This window comes from Momordica charantia (genome assembly GCF_013281855.1).
Source record: "Momordica charantia cultivar OHB3-1 chromosome 1 unlocalized genomic scaffold, Mcharantia_2.0 BLBB01000001.1, whole genome shotgun sequence".
Lineage (NCBI taxonomy): Eukaryota > Viridiplantae > Streptophyta > Magnoliopsida > Cucurbitales > Cucurbitaceae > Momordica > Momordica charantia.
The window spans coordinates 10,577,507-10,587,291 of record NW_028275157.1 but is presented as its reverse complement, the minus strand read 5'-3'; the positions used below and the strand labels follow the sequence as shown (position 1 = coordinate 10,587,291).

Sequence of the window (9,785 nt, the reverse complement as noted above, 5' to 3'; positions counted from 1 at the left end):
TAAAAAAAATTATATAAATAAAAATTTAATAACAAATATTTAAATTAAGAGAAAAAACATTTTACAATTTTTTTAATATCGATATTATGTCAATATTAATGATATTTTTTATATTTTATCAACTTTTTTACTATATGTTATAAAAATCTCGATCCACTCCTATGAACTCGAATCCATAGAACTATGAAAATGTCATCGAAATTTATAAATTTAACCTAAAAGAAAAGACTTTATTAATACCCAAATAGCCCACACAATTTTTTTCTTTTTTTTTGGGGGCAATTATTATGGGACTTTATTATTATTATTATTATTTTGAGAAATTAAAAGAAACCGTGTTGCCGACTGAAATAAAAGGGGAGATGGTGATGACAGCGATGGATGAATGGGTTTATGGGTTGAAACGTAAACTCTTTAAACAGTGAAAAATTTAAAATTCCAAATCAAATCAAAAAGAAAAGGGAAAAAAAAAAAAAAAACTCCTTTTAATTTTCTTTTAATTTTATATTTCACATTTGCCTAATCTCACGCGCCATAGAGTCCTCAAATCTCACGCGCTTGGCTATGGCTGTGGCTTGGCTGTCAAACAATTAAAACCTTTTTCTTTTATCAAACATTTTAAAACCCACTTTCTATCAATTTTCCAAACCCTACCGGCGGGGCAAATTTAATATTAAATTTTTTGTTTCCATTTATTTTAGTTATCCTATTTTCAACTTTAGACTATTTTAATTTTAATTTTTTTAGTTAGCGTACTCTCAAAATGTCTATTTTGATTTATATACTTCGAACCATAATTCATTTTAGTTCCGATACTTTTGAAACGTCTGTTTTATTTATTGTACTTTCAAAACGTCTATTTTAATCTATCTACTTTGAACTTTAATTCATTTTAGTTTCGGTATTTTTAAAACGTCAATTTTAGTTATTTTACTTTCATAATGTTTATTTTAGTTTATATACTTTCAACTTTAATTCATACTACCGATACTTTTAAACGTTTATTTTCGTTCCTCTACTTTTAAAAAAATGATTATATTTGGTACATTCATTTACATCTCCATCTCATTTTTTTCAATTATAATTTTAACATGACACTTCGCTGACTAAATTTCTTGAAATGTAGTTATAAATTTGTATTCAGGAATTTTCGTTTATGTTAAAATTTTGCAAATATGGACTAAATTAGTCACTTTTAAAAAGTATAGGGATCAAAAACAGATACTTTCAATGTTTAAGGAATAAAATGAATAAAAATTTAAACTAGGGAACCAACTCGAATTTTTTGAGAGTACATGAATCAAAATAGTATTTAAACTAAAATTTTAGAAAATACTCACCTACACACGGCCCAATAAAATCTTTTTAATGCGATGTATTTTTATTAGTCGAAAAATTTTAATGATCCATTTATCTACTAAATATATTATAAATAAAGCAATAAAAATACAGGCTAGAGTGCAGGGGAATATTGTCCTAAATTTAACTCATCATTTTCAAACTCCCAATGCATATCATTTTGACTAAATTAAATAATTAATATAAATTATCCATACCATGTGTAGTTGGTTTCTATTTTGTACTTAGTATAATTATTTTGAGCTTAGTTTTTGAGTCATCTTCAAACCTCCCCATTTTAAGAAAGTAAGTAATGTCTTACTAAAATATTTAATTTAATATACATTATTTTAAACTTCCAATATTTAGAGATCATGGACAGGTTGAATAAGTCAAAATTAAGACTAATAATTGTTGCGACACTTTTAAAATTTAAATTTCTAGGGTTTAGGGTTTACCTTTCCTTATTTTCTCATAACTGAGTATACTTTCAGTAAAAAAAAAAATTAAAAATTGAGTATACTTTCTCTCAGATCAAACAAATCAAGTCATTTTTCCTTTATTCGTAATTCAAATTTTAATGATTATGACTGAACCTGAAATTATTAAAGTTTTAGGGACCAAGACTATACTTTAATCTAAATAAAATATATAATTTCTTTTCTGAGGAAAAAAAAAAGGAAGAAAGACTAAATATGATAAATTAAAGTAGAATCCTGATATATTTCCCTTTTCACACAAGACAAGTAAAAGATTCTATCCAGTTGGATTTGTACAAAAGAAGTGAGATTAAATTAATTTATAGATTGATTGTTCTAAATTTCTTTGAATTATTTATATTTTTTATTTTACATGGAAAATAAATTGGTTATATATTTGAATAATTTTATGTATAAAATTACTTGTTGTCATTGAAGAATTGTTTATTTATTTGTTTTTTTTAAAGATGTTTAAAATTTAATTGCACTTTATGATTTTAACCATAAAAAGTTTTAAATAAATATTTCCATGCAATTTAAAATCCCTTTTAAGGTAACATTCTTTATTAGAATGAAAATCTATCTGTTATATTTATTATATATGGAAGATCCAAAAATGGTCTTTTAAAAAATGGTAACTTTACAAAATTTATTTAAATAAAAACAAAGTAAATAAAAATAAACATAAAAATAAATCATTTCTAAACTTGTTATAGAAAAAATATTTAAATCACAACTAAAATTCGGATAAATATATAATCCAGTCCTTTTATAGATCCAATGGTCCTTTTAAAAAATGGTAAACTTAAGAAATTTATTTAAATAAAAATAAAGTAATTAAATACAGAATCAATGATAAATTTTTAAAAAAAATAAAGAATTTCTAAAATTGTTTTAATAATTTAGTCACTAATGCTTGTATCATTTTTTAATTTTGTTAAAAATGATGATATGAGCTCATAGTACATTTTGTTAGTTGGACCGGAAATAGTTTATATTTTAATTTAATGAAATAGACATATCAATTAAATAAAAAATTTATTATTTTCATGGGGATCTATAATCACTTAGTACACAACCAATAAATGACTTTTAACCAAAGCTAAAAATTAAATAAACTTAAAAGTATTAAAAATGTTAATACTAATCAATTACAACTTTATAAATATCGGTAACTTTTCTTATATCAATGAACCATGTAAAAGCCAAACCAAACATAGCTTAAATGGTTAAGGCATTTATCTCTGATTAGAAGGTTATGAATTCGAACCCTCATCCCCACAATGTTGTACTTAAAAAAAAATGAGACATGTAAAGCAGGGCAGGGAAGAGAGAGGTTGTTGAAGGTTCGAGAAATAACACCTCATACCTTAGGTTCGATGAATCATACTTAAGAACTTCACTCACATCTCGGCATTAACCAAGACCATGTTGAAGTGACAATAAAGAAAACTTATCTCAACCATAGACCTCGTGCCTATATTCTCATGATCAGGCTATTTCAATAAAATAGACTTGGTACGTAGGCACGCAACAAATTTGATTGCTCATCTTGAAAACATACTTCAAATTTTATTGACTTGAGAGTTAGAGCTCTTTTCTTTCTTTATACCGATCTTATATGTACTTGTTGAATCCAACTCTCTCGTTTGTATAGACAGTCAAATTGCACTATCAAGTTGAAGTTTCAAATCTTTACCTATACATTTAAAATGTTATATTCTAGAAAAAAAAACATTTACTCACATAATTACAAATAATTTATTATACCTCTAAAAAAACAAATAATTTATTATAAAAGATAACAAATAAAAGAATCTCTTTCAAATCTACTATAATTTAAAATCATTAAAAAAAATCCCATATTATACGTGACAATGACAATAAAGATGAAATTAATTGTTTTTTCTGAAAAAAAAATAACAAATTAGAGGTGTTTGTTTTCCTTCCCAAAATTTACAACTTCAAGAAAAACAAAAAACTAATATCGAAACCTTTCTTTTACAAAATCGACTCAACAAACAGAATTGGACCGACCATTTTTCAATTTACACCTTATAAAATCAAGGCTACCAGAAAATATAGTTTAACCCAACTCAATTAGGTTGGTTCCAACCGATCGAAACAATATGGATTGAGTCACCCAAATCAAATAAAGTTCGGGTTGGATCATCCAACTAAATCATACTCAAGTAGATCGAATCTAGTCCAGTCGATTCTTTCGAACCAATTCAAGAAGACTTCATCCATATACAAATAACACGAGAGACATGGAGCACCATATGTTATAAAAATCCAACTATTTACTTTTTTTTTTTTAACGAAACCCTTTGCTAATTTAAACATCTAATGTATTGGACTTAATTATAGTATTAAATATCCGTTGGTGACATTTTCATCCATATTTCTATGTATTATGGGTTTAACATCGATATGAGGATAAATTAACGTTTCACCATTATATTACAAAAAATTAACAAAATATTAAAAATATCAACAAAATATCACTAATATTTACATAATATTAGCCAAAACAAGCATAACTCAGTAGTAATTGACATATATCTCTAAACATGAGGTTGTGAGTTCCATCTCCACCTCTAAATGTTATATTTAAATAAAAAATATATCTACATAATATTAATATTAGTCATTTTTAATTATTTATAAATAGAAAAAAAATGTTAATTTAAATATTTATTTATGATTTTTTGAAATTTTCTAATTTTTACATAAATATTCATCGACCTTAACATTTCCCTCTGATATTTAAAACTTTGGACTTAACACTCTCCTAACCAAGGTTTTAAATGTCGATGTCAATGAAAATATTGATGTCTCAATTTCATGGAAATATTGATGTCTCAATTTCATGGAAATATCGATAAAAATGTTGATGTCAATTGATATTTGTTTGTAAAAATTAGAAAAATTTAAAAATCGTAAAAATATTTAAATTAACAAATAAACATTTTTCCATGTTTAAATTACTTAAAAATAATTAATATTAATATTATATATATATATATATATATATATATTAGTGACATTTTGTTGATATTTTACATATCTTGTTAATTGTTAAGATGGAAATGTCGATTCACCTCTTATGTCCACGTTGAATCCATGAAAATATACATATGTTAAAATAATAGATCCAGAAGCATGCTTCTAACCCAAACGTTAAGAAGAAGTCTATTGTTATAGAAATCTAACGTATTGAAATTAAATGGGATAGATTAAATTAATTAAATTGGTTAGCTAAAAGAGAAAAAAGAAAAGAAAAAAATGGCACCGTAACCATCCCGCGAGAAAACGAGAGCCGGTCTTCTTGTTCCGTGAATTGAATGCGACCAAAACCCCACCCTCTCTCTCTCTCTCTCTCTCTCTCTCTCTCTCTCTCTCTCTCTCTCTCTCTCTAAATTTCTGAGTCCCTCTCTGCCTACAAATACCAGAATGCTTCTCAAACTTTCCTGCGCCTCTCTCTTCCGTCGCCCTTCTCATTTCTTACATTCTGGGTTTCCTCCGATTTGGTGAAATCAAATTCAAAAGCAACTCCGGAGGAAATTTTTCTTCAGGTTTCTCAAACAAAACAACAAACCAGATTCTGGGTCGTCGCCGTTTTCGTGTTTCGTTTCACAAAACATTCATCGATTTCCCCAGCCTTGGTACCCTCTGCTCAGAATTCGCTCAAGGTAGCGGAGTTTAATGTCCCCTCCCCCCCTTTTTCTTTCCTTTCTTGATTCGTAATTTCGTAGTCGGTTTTTGTGAATTCGACCCATTGTTTGATCTGTTCTGTTTTGTTTTAGCTTTGATTTAGCTGGTTGGGGCTCTGTTTTTTGCCTCTTTCTCGCATTTGTTTTTGAGTTTCTGAATGTGGGGTGTGGATTTCTGGAGATCGTATCTATGGATTTGTGTTTGTTTTCCTTATTTTCTCTTTGTTTGCCCTCCCCTTTTTCTTTGTTTGTCCCCTTTTCCTTTTGTCTGCTTTTTTTGTATTGCTTATCTTTTTTTGTTTGCACTTTCCATTGACAGCATTGATATAGTGCATCTTCTACGCATTTGGGTTTTTTGGAGTTTATTCTGGTTTTGGAGGGTTCGAGTTGTGAACCCATGTTGTTTCTTGTCGGTTTTTTGTCTTGTATTTTCATTATTATGTCCAAATTTCTTGCCCTTCTTTTTCCTTTGGTTGTTTATGCTTGAATCCTGAAATATAATATGGTTTGATGAATCTCATCTCATTCCATCTGTCTTGATCAGGGTAACCTAGAACTTGGAGGATTAAATTTCTCCATGGTGAGCCTTTTAATAGTTTTTAACTTTTCTTGTTGTTCTATGAGAGATTTTCGTTTCTTAGAGGAAAAATCAGGCTTAAGATTTTGTTAATTATGTGGATTTATGTTAAGGGATCGTATGGTTTCTTTATTGTGATACAATTGTGTGTTGGCTTTGTACGGTCATTAGGGAGAAGCCCCAGCTTTCCTGGTTCATGATTTGAAGGAGGGATTTCCGAATGGGTTCGGTTTAAAATCGAAAGGTTGTGAAACCGCCACTGTCATCGGCAATAAAACAGTATGCTTATTTTGCTGTATTGCTTTTGATTTGTCAGAGTATGTATTAATTTGTTCTATAGTGACTTGTGATGCGCCGAGGAGTCACCTCTGCGATTCTTAATTTGTTTTTGGTAATACTTTGGCAGTATTTGGTTGATGGAGGCTGTGACGAATCGCTGTTGTTCTTTCGAGTTCAAGTATTTGATCATTCGAAAGGAACTCGGTAAGTTTCTCCCTTGGTTATGCAATTGAGTCCATTTCTAGCTCTCTTAGTTATGGTGGGAATTTGCAGGATCGATCCGATTGTTCTGGGAACAATACCAAAGCCTTGTAAAGGGCATTCGGCAATAGCATTAAACGAAGATCGCATATTGTTTATTAATGGCGGGTCCACCTTAGATGACTCGATTTGGATTCTTGAGGTTAGTCATACGTAGCACTTCAAGTTTTATAGGGTGAAATTTGATTTGACGTACATGTTTGTGAGAGTTTAACATCACAATACCACTCTATGGATAAAGCTGAAGGTGATGATATCTAGGTACATGCTTAAAAGAAGTTGAAATTTACATATTTATCGGGTTTTATTTTCGTATTCTTATGATACATCATGTATTTGAATGTGAGTAGGTGGACACCCCATATGTTCAAGAACAAAGAAAAACTTTAGGTTCTGAAGTTGTTGCTTGGAGTAAAGGTGTGAGGGGAATGGTTGAGAAGCCGATCGTTGTTAGCGGTCCCTCTGGAGTGGGCAAGGGTACTCTTATATCCATGCTCATGAAAGAATTTCCATCCTTGTTTGGATTCTCTGTCAGCCACACGACTCGTGCTCCAAGGAAAATGGAGAAAGATGGGCTCCATTACCATTTTACAGAGCGAAGTGTTATGGAGAAGGACATAAAAGAGGGGAAATTTCTTGAATTTGCTTCAGTTCATGGAAATCTCTATGGAACTAGCGTTGAAGCAGTCGAAGTGGTAGCAGATGCAGGAAAAGTACGTATTCAATCCGTCTTTTGAATAATCATATACACTTCTTGCTCTTGCTTAAGATGGACTTTCCTTTGAAATTGAAATTGATAGTTTAACATAATAGTAAGCATGGGAGGTCAATTGGTTCTCTTTAGAATGATTTTGAAGGAGAAGACCTGCTTCGGTTTGAGGATTTTGTCGATTTTTATCTAAGTTGTATGATAGTTATCCTATTCGAAGTTGAAACTGACTTTTGTGTCTGCAAATCTGAAATGCTTGTTATTTTCCCTGAAGAGATGCATTCTCGACATTGACGTTCAAGGTGCGAGGTCCGTGAGGGCTAGTTCCCTGGACGCTATATTCATCTTCATCAGTCCACCCTCAATGGCCGAACTCGAGAAGCGCCTTCGTGCTAGGTGAGTTAGAGATGCCATCAAGTTTCCTCTTTCAAAACCTTTTTCATTCATGTTACCAGTCTGAATATGCATCAAATTATACACCCTTAGGGGGACTGAAACCGAAGAACAAATCCTCAAACGACTGCGAAATGCGGAGGCGGAGATCAAGCAAGGAGAATCATCGGGTATATTCGATCACATCTTGTTCAATGATAACCTTGAAAAATGCTATGAGAATCTCAAGGTAATTTCCTTTGCTTTGTAATGGAACTATGTGTTTAATTTAAACATTTTTCTAGCCGACATCTCAACCTTTTATAATTCTAATTATTTCAGAAACTCTTGGGGCTTGATGGGAGTGTCAATTCTTGCACTAAATCAAGTAAGAAACTTATTCACTGAAAGTTCTAACGTATGAATACTTCATAAGGTGCTTTTTTAATTATATATTTATAACTTTCTTCAGTTCCAGAAGATTTGGACCTTCCTCCAATTGTCCATTCAGTATCAAGGATAGATAACAAAATAATAATAACCTACCGAGCTTCAGACCCCGAGAACGAGTCCCGAAAGATGTAAGTACTGGAATCACGATTTATATAGATAATACGATTCCAAAGTCATGGCTTTCAATGTGTCTTACATTTAATCTTTGAGAAGCAGGATTGTGTTGGATTTATCCTCACAGAAAGGCGGAGCGCCTGGTCGGACAAGAGGGCTGGATGCATATGCAATTGACTCGGTTTCAAATGGCTCGAATATGATCAATCAGCCAAGCTAACAGTAAAACTTCTCCACACATGCTTTACAACGCTAACTTGTCACGATTTACAGACGATGAAGAGACGACGTGCATTCTAGATTGAATACATTTATTTCGAGATCACATAACGAGTTTGATTTTTTTTTCCCTCCCACTTTTTTCTCTTCCGCGTTCTTTTAAGTTTAGAAGAGAAATGACTCGAGGTCGAAGCAGTGTCTGAAAGCGAAACGATGATTATTATTATTATTTTTCTGACATAGGCTGTGAGATTGCCTCATCATCATTTATCCAAAACACTAATTTTTCTTGCTTTCTGATTAGAAATTGGAAGTCCATTTTCCAGATTTCATTGTGTTTTTGTAATGGGTTTTCTGGGATTTTGCTCTTGATTGTTGAGATGAAATTTTAGAGAGAGAAAGAAAAGGAAGGGATTGCCATTGTGGAATTGCCTTTTTAAGAATGATGATTTTCAAAGCATTAATTAAAATGGGCACTGACCCCATTTTGTAATAATTCTGATGAGGACTTTGAATAGAAGGAAAAAAAAAGAGAATCTTTGACAACAATCCGTGAATTGCTGATCTGATGATTTGAAAGATGGATAGATCTGCTTTAGGAAGATTCGAACTTAAAAACTAACAGACACAATTTAAAAAATTCATCGACATCGATGGACGAGTGCTCAAATTGCCATCATACTATCACCGTGGACGAATTTTATGGAGGAATCCTTAGATAACATTGAATTGTCATTAATGTTTGTGTTACGGGTTTTGTTATGACTTTTTATTATTGACCAAATGTTGTAGGGTCAGTCGAGATTCGCGTAAGTTGGTCCGCTCATAGATATTTGAAAAAGAAAGTCGATATTTTCATTATATTCTAAAATTATGGATGAAATATTAAAAGTAAGAAATGTGTATTCATTAATTAAAGTAATTTTTACTCAATAAAAAAGAAATAAAGTAATTTTTATGAAATTTTTATTATTATGATTTTTTAAAAAAATATTTACATTTCTATAAAAATTAAAGACTAATTAGATACTAATGGGGATTATTAATAAGTTTAATTGATTTAAAAACTTGGTAGTTTGTTCTACTGAAAAAACCTTTGTAATTACTCTTAAGGGTTTATACACTTGGAATTGTTTTTATAAATGAAACATATTTGTAAAATAGCATAAAAAATGAAACTACTTGTCAAAGCGAGCATAGTTTAGTTGCGAGTTTGATCCCCATCCCCACATGTTGTATAAAAAAAAATGAAACTACTTTATGAAATC

General features: G+C 30.5%; 1 protein-coding gene across 1 annotated transcript; it reads left to right on the top strand.

Annotated features, from left to right (window-relative positions):
- The first annotated feature begins 5,250 nt into the window (after positions 1-5,250).
- LOC111019566 (guanylate kinase 2) lies at positions 5,251-8,844 on the top strand. The gene is made up of 11 exons (XM_022295962.2): positions 5,251-5,512; positions 6,078-6,113; positions 6,282-6,389; positions 6,517-6,593; positions 6,663-6,792; positions 7,001-7,363; positions 7,634-7,755; positions 7,846-7,981; positions 8,074-8,119; positions 8,204-8,312; positions 8,401-8,844. Exons 2-11 carry the CDS (start codon positions 6,111-6,113, stop codon positions 8,516-8,518), a joined length of 1,212 nt encoding a protein of 403 aa, XP_022151654.1. The 5' UTR covers positions 5,251-5,512; positions 6,078-6,110; the 3' UTR covers positions 8,519-8,844.
- Positions 8,845-9,785: the final 941 nt, after the last annotated feature.

Bases quoted from the DNA above. Each gene is read 5' to 3' on its own strand.
- LOC111019566 (XM_022295962.2), top strand. The intron at 6,594-6,662 runs GTAAGTTTCTCC...GGGAATTTGCAG, and splicing joins GATCATTCGAAAGGAACTCG to GATCGATCCGATTGTTCTGG. The intron at 7,756-7,845 runs GTGAGTTAGAGA...ATACACCCTTAG, and splicing joins GAGAAGCGCCTTCGTGCTAG to GGGGACTGAAACCGAAGAAC.